The sequence below is a fragment of the Lepus europaeus genome, chromosome 22, assembly GCF_033115175.1.
Source record: "Lepus europaeus isolate LE1 chromosome 22, mLepTim1.pri, whole genome shotgun sequence".
NCBI classification, from domain to species: Eukaryota; Metazoa; Chordata; class Mammalia; order Lagomorpha; family Leporidae; genus Lepus; species Lepus europaeus.
This window is the reverse complement of record NC_084848.1, coordinates 26,214,056-26,226,995: the sequence shown is the minus strand read 5'-3', so window position 1 is coordinate 26,226,995 and position 12,940 is coordinate 26,214,056. Positions and strand designations below refer to the sequence as shown.

Here is a 12,940-nt window from a genome sequence, read left to right as displayed (position 1 = left end):
GCACTGCTTTATACCAGGCATTACTGGAAAAAGAAAAGACTTAAAGATTTTTTTCCATAAAACAACAATGATCTTTAATGTGAGTTAGTGTGTAAACTTTCATAAAAAAAAGACCAGAACACTTTAAAAGCTATCATAATTTTCCTTAGCTTTCAAGACACTGGCCAGCGCTGCGGCTCACTAGGCTAATCCTCCGCCTGTGGCACTGGCACACCGGGTTCTAGTCCCGGTCGGGGCACCGGATTTTGTCTCGGTTGCCCCTCTTCCAGGCCAGCTCTCTGCTATGGCCCAAGTGCTTGGGCCCTGCACCCCATGGGAGACCAGGATAAGCACCCGGCTCCTGCCTTCGGATCAGCGCAGTGCGCTGGCTGCAGCACACTGGCTGCAGCAGCCATTGGAGGGTGAACCAACGGCAAAGGAAGACCTTTCTCTCTGTCTCTCTCTCTCACTGTCCACTCTGCCTGTCAAAAAAAAAAAAAAGACATGATGCAGCAGAAGCATAAGAAATGAAATCACCAGGGCTGGCGCTGTGGCGCAGCGGGTTAGTGCCCTGGTCTGAAGTGCCAACATCCCATATTGGCGCCAGTTCTAGTCCTGGTGCTCCACTTCTGACCCGGCTCTCTGCTATGGCCTGGGAAAGCAGAAGATGGCCCAAGTCCTTGTGCCCCTGTACCCACGTGGGAGACCCAGAAGAAACTCCTGGCTCCTGGCTTTGGACCGGCGCAGCTCCGGCTGTTGTGGCCAATTGGGGAGTGAACATCGGATGGAAGACCTCTCTCTCACTCTCTGCCTCTCTTCTCTCTGTATAACTCTGACTTTTAAATAAATAAATAAATCTTTTTAAAAAAATGTTAAAAAAAAAAAAAAAAAGAAATGAAATCACCTTTCCAAACTGAAGCATCATGTAGTTGACCTTAGAGACAGTTTTAAAGTGACAGTCAAAAAAAAATATATGTACAAGGGACAGTGCAGACACCAGCATCCCATCTGAGTGCTGGTTCAAGTCCTGATTGCTCTGCTTCCAATCCAGCTTCCTGCTAATGTGCCTGGGAAAGTAGCCATGATAGCCCAGGTACCTGGGTCCCTGACACTCATATGGGGGACCGGGATGGAGTCCTAGGCACCTGGCTTCAGCCTGGCCCAGCCCTGGCCGTTGCAGCCATTTGGGCATTAAATCAGTAGATCGAAGATCTTTCTGTCTCTGACTCTCCCTCTCTCTAACTCTGCCTTTCAAATAAATAAATAAATAAATCTTTAAAAAGAAATCTATGTACAGTGCTGGAACTACTTGGTTATGATCATTTCTATGCAAAATTCAATTTGGAGATAAATCTGGTCTATGGGATTTTAATACACTACTAATCCAGTGCCTGAATATAGGGTATTTTTGCTTACAGTTGATGTCTTGTTCAACAAATGAGCGGCTCAGGGATAAGTGGAGTGGACTCTTTTAACCAGGCTGCACTGTTTGCAAAGGCAACGTGAGGATAATACACAACTTACTGTAGCATCAAATGTTCTCTTCAACGTGAGCAGTTCAAAAATGACACAGCCTACTGCCCAGATATCAGACTTGAAGTTGTACTTGACTCCTTGGCAGAGCTCGGGAGACATGTAATACGGGGTTCCCACAAGCTGAGCGAACAACAAAGAAAATACAGAATAACTTCTCTTCTGAGGTAACTACATTAACATTTCAGCAACTAAATTAAATTTCCTAGAAACCAGTCCTAACAACAATAAAACATTCATCAGCAGATCCCCAAATGGCTTTTACGAGATGAAGCCACCGGGGGAGAAATCTTACTCGTATTCCTGAGACATCTCTTGTGCTGCCTGTGCCAGGGACGACTGTGTGGTACAGGCATCAGAGTGCTGTGGGAAGCTCAAGCTTGTGGTTCCTAGGTTGCAGAGGTTTTAGGCACTCAAGGCTTAATAAAGACTTCACACAGACATACTTAGTCAAAGTTCATCATTGAGGAAAAAAACCTGATACTAAATGAAGGAGTTAAGGGTTCAAACTGAAATGCACAGTAGTGAAACTTTTAAAATGGCTCAATTTGGCATTTATTATACTAATTCAACTAGTGACTTTTGTTTGGCTTTAAAAAAGATTTCTGGCTTCAAGAATAGGATAATGGGGCTGGCACTGTGGCACAGAGGGTAAGGCTGCTGCCTGCAGTGCCAGCATCCCATATAGGTGCCAATTTAAGTCCCAGCTGCTCCACTTCCGATCCGACTCTCCTGCTGTGGCCTGGGAAAGCAGTGGAAGATGGTCCAAGTCCTTGGGCTCCTGTACCCACGTGGGAGACCTGGAGGAAGCTCCTGGCTCCAGATTGGCACAGCTGCAGCTGTTGCCACAATTTGGGGAGTGAACCAGCAGATGGAAGACCTCTCTCTCTCTCTTTGCCTCTGCCTCTGTGTAACTCTGCCTTTCAAATAAATAAATACAAAAGAAAGAGAGAGAGAGAGAGAGAGAGAGAGAGAGAGAGAGGAAGGAAGGAAGGAAGGAAGGAAGGAAGGAAAGAAAGAAGGAAGGAAGGAAGGAAGGAAGGAAGGAAGGAAGAGAATGGGTTAAGAAATGAAAACAACCTGAATAGAAGTCATGCCTCTCAGGGCGGGGCTGTGGTACAGAGGGTTAAGTTCCTGCCTGGAATGCCAGCAGCCCATATGAGAGGCAGTCTGTGTCTTGGCTGCTCCACTTCTGAGCCAGTTCCCTGCTAAAGTGCCCGGGAAAGCATCTGAGGATGGCCCAAGTATTTGGGCCACTGCCAAGCACATGAGAGACTCAAATGAAGCTCCTAGCTCCAGGCTTTGGCCTGGCCCAACCCAGGCAGCTGCAGTCATCTGGGGAGTGAACCAGTGGATGGAAGAGTGCTCTCTGTCACTCTGCCTTTTAAATAAATAAATAAATCTTTTTTTTTTTTTTTTTGGACAGGCAGAGTTAGACAGTGAGAGAGAGAGACAGAGAGAAAGGTCTTCCTTCTGTTGGTTCACCCCCCAAATGGCCGCTACGGCCGGCGCGCTGCGTCAATCTAAAGTCAGGAGCCAGGTGCTTCCTCCTGGTCTCCCACGTGGGTGCAGGGCCCAAGCACTTGGGCCATCCTCCACTGCCCTCCCGGACCACAGCAGAGAGCTGGACTGGAAGAGGAGCAACCGGGACAGAACCGGCGCCCCAACTGGGACTAGAACCCGGGGTGCCGGCGCCACAGGCGGAGGATTAGCCTAGTGAGCCGCGGCGCCGGCCAATAAATAAATAAATCTTAAAAAAAAAAAAAAAAAGAAAGAAAGAAAAAAAGTCATGCCTTTCCCAAAAGTAGATAATGAACTACCCAGTTGTTCTAATAAAACTGATATCCCTCCTTATACAACGAAACAAAGAAATTTCAGATGGCTTATATGGCATTTCCAATTTTCTTATTATTCCTTATTTGCATTAACTGGTTAAATACAAAACCCAAGTCTTGATTTTATCAGATTGGTCTTGACATGGTAAATCCACATAAAGATATGATTCCTCTCTTAGAAGCTCAACTTGGCTACCATCACACACAACTGAGTCCCTGAAGGCGACTCCCAAACCTAGAGGTCTAAATCACTTGCAGCTGTATCTGGACATTATCCAAGATTAACATCAGGACAAACTTAATTGTAGTAACTGCCATTTTTAAGTTCTAATAAAGACAGAGTACGTGAAATTTATGAGGTCACTACCCTACAGGTCAAATCCATCCGCTTTTTGCCAATGGCAAATGAGGGGAGCAGGGAGTCCGGGGTTCAGACTGTATGATAAAGAACCAAATGTTCTCAGGGCACTGGCCTTCATCTGTAACACAGGACTTTGAACCAGAGGCAGCATTCAAAGGAAACACAAAAAGAAATGTCCAATACCTGAGGACAAACATTAAAAAGGAGATAAACTGAAATCTACCCAAGATCCTAGGCTGGAAAAAACAGTAAAGTATCTCGTCAGCTTTTACAGAAGCCTCTATTAGTTGGTGTTAGAAAGGGCTGTGTGGGGCCGGCGCCGTGGCTTAACAGGCTAATCCTCCGCCTTGTGGCGCCGGCACACCGGGTTCTAGTCCCGGTTGGGGCACCAGATTCTATCCCGGTTGCCCCTCTTCCAGGCCAGCTCTCTGCTATGGCCCGGGAAGGCAGTGGAGGATGGCCCAAGTCCTTGGGCCCTGCACCCGCACGGGAGACCAGGAGAAGCACCTGGCTCCTAGCTTCGGATCAGCGCGATGAGCCGGCCGCAGTGGCCATTGGAGGGTGAACCAACGGCAAAAAGGAAGACCTTTCTCTCTGTCTCTCTGTCTCTCACTATCCACTCTGCCTGTCAAAAAAAGAAAGGGCTGTGGGGGCGCTAGCCTGTGGCATGGCGAGTAAAGCTGCCATCTGCAGTGCCGGCATCCCACATGGGCGCCGGTTCAACTTTCTGCGCTCCACTTCCGATCCAGCTCTCTGCTATGGCCTGGGGAAAGCAGTGGAAGATCGCCCAAATCTTTGGGCCCCTGCACCCACGTGGGAAGACCTGGAGGAAGCTCCTGGCTCTTGGCTTCAGATCAGCGCAGTTCTGGCCATTGCGGCCATTTGGGGAATGAACCAGCGGATGGAAGACCTCTCTCTCTCTCTGCCTCTGCATAACTCTGATTTTCAAATAAATAAATAAATCTTCAAAAAAAAAAAAAAAAAAAGAAAGGGTTATGGGGTCAAAGCTGTGATGTGGACAATGACCCTGGAAAGAACATCTCACCCTGCTAATAAGCCCCAGAAAGACTTCTGAAGATTTGCATTAAAAATGTGGAGAACTTGCAGGAATATTGGGAAGAGCATGCAAGATTTAAAGGGTACAGTTAAATCTCATGGTGCTAGAAAAGAAAAGCAAAACAAACAAAAACCAAAAAACAAGGGCAACACATACCGTTTCAGCCATGGAATACTCAGAATTAAGTTTCTTCGCTAGGCCATAATCTCCAAGTTTGATCAGGTTTGCCTTGGTCAGAAAAATATTTAATGTCTTTATATCTCTGCAAAAAAGATGCTGCCAATGAAGCCCACATAGACCACTGCTTCCTCTCATCCCCCACCCACCCGCCCAGAGTTAGTACAGAATACAAACGAGTGTGCTACCGCTGCTCAGGTTCTGCTGTAGAATCCCACACGCCCCAGGCCGTGATGATCACTTTCAGACATACGTTACAGTGGGGATTCAGGGAGTCATGGCAGAGAATTAACTTCATCCTCCAGAGCTCCCCAGCACAGCAATGTCTCCCACACCACTGATTCCAACAGGAAAAGCTGGCGGCGTCAGATGACAAGATGGTGCTCCACGGAACAATTCCTGTGTAGTGCACTACCTTGTCAACTGCCACGTGGGCCTTGAATTAAGTGATATTAGAGCAACTTAATACTTGGTTGGTGTCAGCTTCAAATAATTTGTTGAGGCAGGAGAGGCTGCATGTCTCAGCAACAACACAACTAGGCTGCTTAGCACATCTAAATACAGCCACTGTCTGTTTCTCTACGGTGAACTGATGGCACGTAAAATAATAGAGTCCGCCAGCTTCATCCTCTGGCTTCCTCACTGAATGATATGAATCATAACAATATACTTTACTTTTAAAAAGAAAGCAACAACATACAACAGTAGCCATTCAGTATCAAGAAGTAACAGAATGAACAACTCACAAAGAAAAACCAAACACCTTAGTGTATTAGAATTAATCCCTGGCAATGGTCAATGACTCACTTAAGACGGGTACAAAATGGGGTGTTTGGCCTAACAGTGAAGTCACTGGGAGTCACAGTCCCACTTGGGAGTGCCTGGGTTTGAGAGCCAGCTTCAGCTCCCAATTCCAGTTTCCTGCTAGCCTATACCCTGGGAAGCAGCAGGGATGGCTCAGGTAGTTGGGATCCTGCCACCCTTGCGGGAGACCTGGACTGAGCTTTTGGTTCCGAGCTTTGGCTCCTGTGGCCCTTGTAAGCATTCAAGGAGCGAACTATGGGATAGGATCTTGCTCTTTCTCTCTCGAAAAATAGGGGAGGGGGGCAATAGTGTGGAAGTAATCTTATAATGGTTCTCTTCTATACTTAGAAATGAATGGCAACCTGTTTTTTTTCCTTCAAAGAGCTGGTGAAATCGTACAATTGTACAACATGAATAGGCTTTTATTTAAATTAAAAGAACTCGATTGTAGAATTAAAAACAATTGCCAATGTTTATTGTTCAGAGAAAAACATTTTCCATGAATCCCAATCAAACTAATACAGCTTCTCAGGGCACCTTCTAAAAGGCTCAAAGCAGCATTACTTGGCAATCAAGGAAAGACTCTTCCTGGATCAAATACAGCTTAAACTCAGTAAGTGAAGATGGTCTCCTTCATTACTCACTCTTTCTTCTCCAAAGTATATCAATGGAAAAACCTCAGCTGCTTCATCAAGAAAATAAATGTGCCACTAGAAGGGACATGGAAAGGGACTGGCGGCAGGGAACCCATTTCATCAATATTTTCACTCATTACCTATGAAGGATTCCAGCTTTATGGATACAGCTCACTGCCGAAACAATCTGAAATAGGTACCACACTACCATCTGCAGAGACAAATCAATTGCATCTGATCAGAAACAAAAAGCGCCATTTAAGCACACACACACACACACCCAGGACACCACAGCCAGAGGTTATGATCCAACATGACTCGACATTCCTTGCTTGTAGGTTTTGAGTAGGCAAATAAAAGTGGTAGGGGTGGAAAAAGGCAGATCACCATAAAACAGTTCCAATGTCATTATAAAATATAGGATGGTGAAGCAGACTTGTGGAAAGAAACCCAGGAAGAATGCAAAGGTATAGAAAACTGGGCATACCAGTATGCAGAAATAGAATCAGGAAAGAAAGCCCACAGAGAATCATGATGTGGAGGTAAAACGCTTAGGAAGCAGCTATAGACAGCTTCCTTGTTAGAGGTTTCCTCTCTCATGAATACCAATCAGAGCCTGCAAGGAGTCTGAACAAAAGGAAAAAAACACTCTTCATTGTTGGAAGAGTAAATACAGAAACAGAATGCAAGAATTGCAACACGACGATTCTAGCTTCCTGCCACAGAAACATGAATTACCTCCTCTTCAAACAGCTTGTCCTTCTGACGCAGGATTTTGTCATACAGGTTCCCTCCTGCAACGAAACGAGACAGGTTGGAACAGCGTAGAGATGAGAGTGTGCCTCCTCTTCTAAGAGGGTTTAAAGGTGACACGGCCAAGGAGGGACTCTGCTTCCTCTCCAAAGGAAACTGCTCCTCTTGGCTTTTCAGGTGGGGACAAAACTTCCTGCCTCTCAAGGACTATAGCAGAAATACTCTTCCAAGATGCTCCCCTCACCCAGGAGGCTCAATGCAAAGATGGAAAGAATGACATTTTTAAAAGATGAGAATAAGGACCATTCCTGTAGTACCCCAACCAGCGAAGTATCTTCAAAATCGGATGATTTTCTCTTCTAGAACTCTCTCTAGAAGAATCTGCACCGTTTTTGTACAACTTCCCCACTGTGACTGCTACAGTGTCTGGGTTACACCTGTGAGTCAAAGTTCTGCACTCACAGGGTGCCTATCAACCATTTTTTTTTCTACTTCACAGTGAAGTTTTCCCAAAACCCAGGGTTCACCCACAGATTATTTCCAATGATTTCTACCTTTGCTAATCTTTCCCTTGGAGGAAAGATTTTAAGTAATATGGGTTGCAAATGATGATGGTTCATCTTACTTTATATCAGCAACTAAATTTACACTTTAGCCCTGGCTCAGTTTTTACAGCTTCTCTTCTCCTGCAATTTAGAAACTCAAGAGTTCTAGTAAATGTATCATTTGTTCTAGTTCCTTCCAAACACAAAGCAAGGTAACTGTGTAAAGCTTCTGCTATTTCAAAATTTTCTTACATAATTCACATAGTTAGGGTTCACGGGTACCCGAAGCAATCATGATACACAGCAGTCTAGGTAAGGAGTTCTAAGTGCAGACTATGCTGGGACCTGTTTAACATGCAGCTCATTCTCTTGTGTAACAAAGACAACAGCAAGTACAGCACTGATTGAACACTTGCCACGAACCAAGCACTATGCTATGAGCTTCACATATTCATTTAATACAACAGCCCTAGAAGGTAGGTAGTGTCTTCAACACTTCATTTTAAGATGGGGCACATAGAAGGTTTTTGCCCAAGGTTATAGCACTAGAAAGTAGCGAAACTTGGGATGAGGGTTCAGTGTCTATTTTCTTAACTAGGCTATAATTATCTTCCAAGAAAAATGGCCAAAAGAAATCAGAGGCCACAGAAATAAGGCCAAGCTTTACTTTCATTCAGTTATGATCTTTAGACTACTTTTTGGTTGGTTTTAGCTGAAGTCACTATAAATACATATACATTTAATGAGCTCTGAGAGTTCACTAAATAGTGTATCAAATGGTGCCAAGCCACACCATATTCTAATGGCTAACTAATGTCATTTCATGAGGAAGAAACCCTGAAAAATAAATGCAACATCCAACAGGAGAAATAATTTGAAGATGGTGCTGTAATCACAAAGGCCAAGGTAGGTATGGAGGGGAAAACCCCCGCCCTCGTTCTGCGTATCACTTCCAAGGCCCAGATTACTTCTTTAAACTCTAGAACTCCATATAAAGGTTGAAATCATCGTGTGTGCCTTTTCTTCTGCTCTCCCCTTCAAGGTCAAGTATGAGCCTAAGAGTCTTGCCGGAGGAAGTCCCACTGCATTCTACTTTACCATTACAGTATTCCAGCTCAATCAGCAGGGTGGTGTTGTCCATAAAGTGATTGTAGTAGGCAATAATGTTGTCGTGCTGCAGCAGCGCCAGGATGACAATCTCATTCAAGGCGTCACGACGCTCCTTCTCAGACAGTCGTGTCAAATCCACTTCCTTCCACACGACCAGTGAGTCATCCTACAACACAGGAACAGAGGTGCTGGGCTGTCCTCTTGCCTGGCAGTGAATGACTCCCCACCTGGATCTCTCAGCCTAGAAAGAAAACTTCTGAGAGGGGCAGAAACGGATTCCTTTTGTTTTTTCCTTTAAATACACTTGAAAGACTCTGCATACAATCGAGTACTGTAATGTACTGCAGGCCCAGGAAAAGTAAAGCATTAAGACACAGTCATTTTGCTGCCACACTTAATTTGCATGATGTCAGTTTCAGGTAGAATATGGGATGAAGGCAGAACAAAAATCCTATTGAGGAACACAGTGACAGATTGCTAGTCATGACAAGGCACGTGGCAGGGCAGAGGCAGAGAACTGGAAAGTGGTTAGCTACAGTCGACTTGAAAAAATGTTTAATATCTTGCCTCCAGGGCCAGCACTGTGGTGGAACGGCTACAGCTGTGTTGACCGACTCCCGGGGTCTGTGTGGTGACTCCGCACCTCTTGCCCCCACCATGCTCCTCCTCCCAGAAAACGAATCCACAGCAATAAGCGGCTGCCTGCAGTACTGGCATCCCATATGGGTGCTGGTTCGAGTCCTGGCTGCTCCACTTCTCATCCAGCTCTCTGTTATGGCATGGGAAAGCAGAATATGGCCCAAGACCTTGGGCACCTGCACCCATGTGGGAGACCCAGAAGAAGCTCCTGACTTTGGATTGGTTAAGCTCCAGCCATTGTGGCCATTTGGCATGTGGGGAGTAAACCAGTGAATGGAAGACTTCTCTCTCTGCTTCTGCCTCTCAAATAAATAAATTTTAAAACAAACAAACAAAAAACCTTGCCTCTAATTTTGTATTTAGACTTCTTTGGTGATTTTCATTTACCCTACATAGATAAGAAAGTTATCTACCATTTTGCAACTTTCTAATCTGTCACATGGGTAAAAAAGTATCCCACTGTCCTCTATTCACGCAAACCCGCCTGCAGCTCTCAAAGTCTACTTGCTTTTAGAACATCTCCAATTCTTCACTTGACACAGCTCCACAGCCCAGGAGCAAACACCTCCACATCTCTCCTCATCCTTCTGAATGCCCCTAGCAGGCCTTTAAAGCTTTCTTGGCACTGTTCATCGACTCAATGCAACCATTACCTTAATTTTTACCCTTCAGCCACCAAAATGATATTTGTTCATTTTTTTTCACTTACATACATATGCAACTTAAATGCTATTTGTTTACTAAAATGGCTAACTGGTCTTCTAGAAAGAAATATATGCAACTATATCAAAAAGTTTATGGGAAATGGAATTAAAAGGTAGATTTATTTTGGTGCAAAAAAAAAATTCAAATCCAGGGGCCATCACTGTGGCATTAGTAGGGTAAACTTCTGCTTGTGGTGCTGGCATCCCATATAGGTGCCAATTTGAGTCTCAGCTGCTCCACTTCCAATCCAGCTTCCTGCTAATGGCCTGGGAAAGCAGTAGAGCACCAGACTGAGTCCCAGTAATTCTGTTTCAGATCTAGCTTCCTGCTAAGGCACCTGGGAAGGCAGCAGATGATGGGCCAAGCACTTGTTGGAGACCAGGATGGAGTTCTGGGCTTCTGGCTTTGGTTTAGCCCAGCTCTGGCTATAGCAGCCATTTGGGGAGTGAAGCCACACATGGAAGATCTCTCTTTCTTTCTGCCACTCTTTCAAATAAACAAATCTGAAAAAAAAAAAAATCTGAAAAACATCAATCTTTTTGGTACCAAAATAAACTTATTTTGAAATTCCACTTTCCACAAACATTTTGAAGGACCTTCATTTAAGTGCCTTCATATTAACTTGATAAATTCACAGATCTAATAAAATATTGGGGATAGGGTAATACTATGCAATTTGGGGGAATAAACAAATTTAAATCAAAGCAAACTTAATCAAGTTTGACAGTTTGAAGACACTAGTTCTAGTCCACGATTCACTTCTGATCAAAGTGGGCAAGTCACTTAAAAATTCTGACTTTCTCCAGTGAAAAAAAAGGAATACCAACACTCATCCCCTCTCTCGAGTGACAAAAAGAAAAGCAATCACTAAGAATAACAACACTAATAACGCCAACATCATCTATCAACGTGGCATTAGGATAAAAGAACATTTGAGGTGTGGGTGCTTGGCCTTGGTGGTTAAGAAGCTCATATCCCTTATCAGAGCGCCAGGGTTCAACACCTGCCTCTGGCAGGATTCTGGATTCTTGCTGATGCAGACCCCGGGAGGCAGGTCGTTGGCAGGGGCCCCTGCCACTCCCCCCCCCCCAAAAAAAAACACCACCACACACCCAAAATATTCTCTTAAATCATCTCTCCTCCACCTTTCAGTGTCTGGTGGCACGGCACACACACCAGAACCGCGGGTGGCTCACTAGCTGATGAACCACCTTCAGCAATCCCAACAAGTCTTCATTAAATACTTATCCCAAAGCTAGACTTTGAGGACTTGGCAAATTCAATTCGGTTTGGCTTGTGGAGGCAGAATCAGCAATGCAGGGGTGTAGAGAAGTGTACCTCCTTAACTTGGGAGTCAGTGACCCCTGCGTTTCTCCCCAGGATGTGCAAGTGTGAAAATGCGGACAGGGAGAGGGGAGAGGGGAGAGGGGAGAGGGGAGAGGGGAGATTATCCAGGTTCTCAAGAGTCCTTGTCTCCCGCAAGAGTAAAGACCAACAGCTTAGAATACACCATAAAGTATTTCCCGGGTAGAAGTGTTGCAAAATAAACACTGAAGAAACCAACATATGACCATCTAACCAATGATCAAGAAAAAGCCCCAACAGCGCGAACACTTGTGTACTGAAGGATGGCAAAGCCCGTGGAGTGGCTACTGGGGTGGGTATTTTGAAGCTACGCCCCTCCTCCCCACCTCGGCCTGGGAGAGCTCTACGGAGTGACAGGAAGGAAGTTTTTGCAAAAGCTCACACTCGGAGGTCACTCTGCAAAGCACCTTCGTCCGATTCTCAAAATAATCTTTGGGGGGGGTGGGGGTGGGGGAGAAAGGATGTTTAAAGCCGTTATCGCTGGGCCCATTTTACAGATGGGGAAAAGAAGGATCAAGGATGATTAAACTAAGAACGCCCAGGCAGGAACGGCAGTGAGCGCGCTAATTCCTAGTGCAGCTGAGTGGAAAGCGGTGGAGACCGAGCCGATGCCCTGCGGGCGCCTGAACGTGAGCGAGGGCGAGGCGGGAGGCGGGGGAAGCCGGGGCGGGAAGCAGGGGATGGGCGGCCGGGGCGGCCGGGGCGCAGGCCGCTACCTCGGTGCGGCGGTACAGCGTGGCCTCCCCGAAGGCGCCGCGGCCCAGGATGCGGATGGGGATGTAGTGCAGCTCCTCCTGCTCCGCCGCGCCGCCGCCGCCGGCTCGCGGCCCCGCACTGGCGCCGGGCCCCGCGCTCGGGTCCCCGCCACCCCCGGATTCGCTCCCAAAGTCCGAGTTGATGGAATCGCAGTGTCGCTCGTACTCGCCCAGAACCGACATGGCGGCGGCCGCGGGCCTCCGGCACCAGCCTGCGTGTCCCCGGCGGCGCTGCCCGCGGTCGCTTCAGACGCCGGCCCGCGGCTCCGTCAGCCTCGCAGCCCCGCAAGGCTCCATGGTGGCGCCTGCCCCCTGACCCGGAAGCAGTTCTCGGTGTTTCCGGCCCCGGCCGCCGTTTTCTCCGCCTTCGTTTGCCCACTCGGTGAATGCGGCGGCCGAGGCCTCCCGCCCTGGGGAGCAGCCGGAGAAGTGGGGCGCCGCGCCGGGGGCCGCAGGGCAGCCAAGGGCCCACGCGCGGGCGGAGGCGTCGGCGGTGGGACGCCGTGCTGAGCGTGCGGGCCGTTCCCACGGCACCCTGCCCCTGGCCAGCCCCTCACCCAGGTCGTTGGGGTCCATCTTGGCGACAGCCCTGTCCCCAGAGTGGTGACTGGGGAGCCGGCTCCTGCAGGGGTGGCAAGGATTAGAAAGCTTGCAGTGAGTACCGTAAAGGCGTTACGGCAGGCTCAG

General features: G+C 47.1%; 1 protein-coding gene across 5 annotated transcripts in view; it reads right to left on the bottom strand.

Moving 5' to 3' along the window:
* The window catches only part of NEK9 (NIMA related kinase 9), a 53,687-nt gene extending 41,143 nt beyond the window's left edge, over positions 1–12,544 (bottom strand). For 3 of the 5 annotated variants that reach the window (XM_062181116.1, XM_062181115.1, XM_062181117.1), the window contains exons 1-6: positions 12,215–12,543; positions 8,778–8,955; positions 7,120–7,175; positions 6,522–6,592; positions 4,922–5,027; positions 1,504–1,635 (exon numbers count right to left, since the gene is read on the bottom strand). In XM_062181116.1, the coding sequence (XP_062037100.1) occupies positions 1,504–1,635; positions 4,922–5,027; positions 6,522–6,592; positions 7,120–7,175; positions 8,778–8,955; positions 12,215–12,436 (765 nt within the window). In that variant the 5' untranslated portion in view covers positions 12,437–12,543. Of the gene's footprint in view, positions 1–1,503; positions 1,636–4,921; positions 5,028–6,521; positions 6,593–7,119; positions 7,176–8,777; positions 8,956–12,214 lie in introns of all 5 variants that reach the window. The other 2 variants (XM_062181114.1, XM_062181113.1) reach the window with 2 other exon arrangements.
* Between the last annotated feature and the right edge of the window lie 396 nt (positions 12,545–12,940).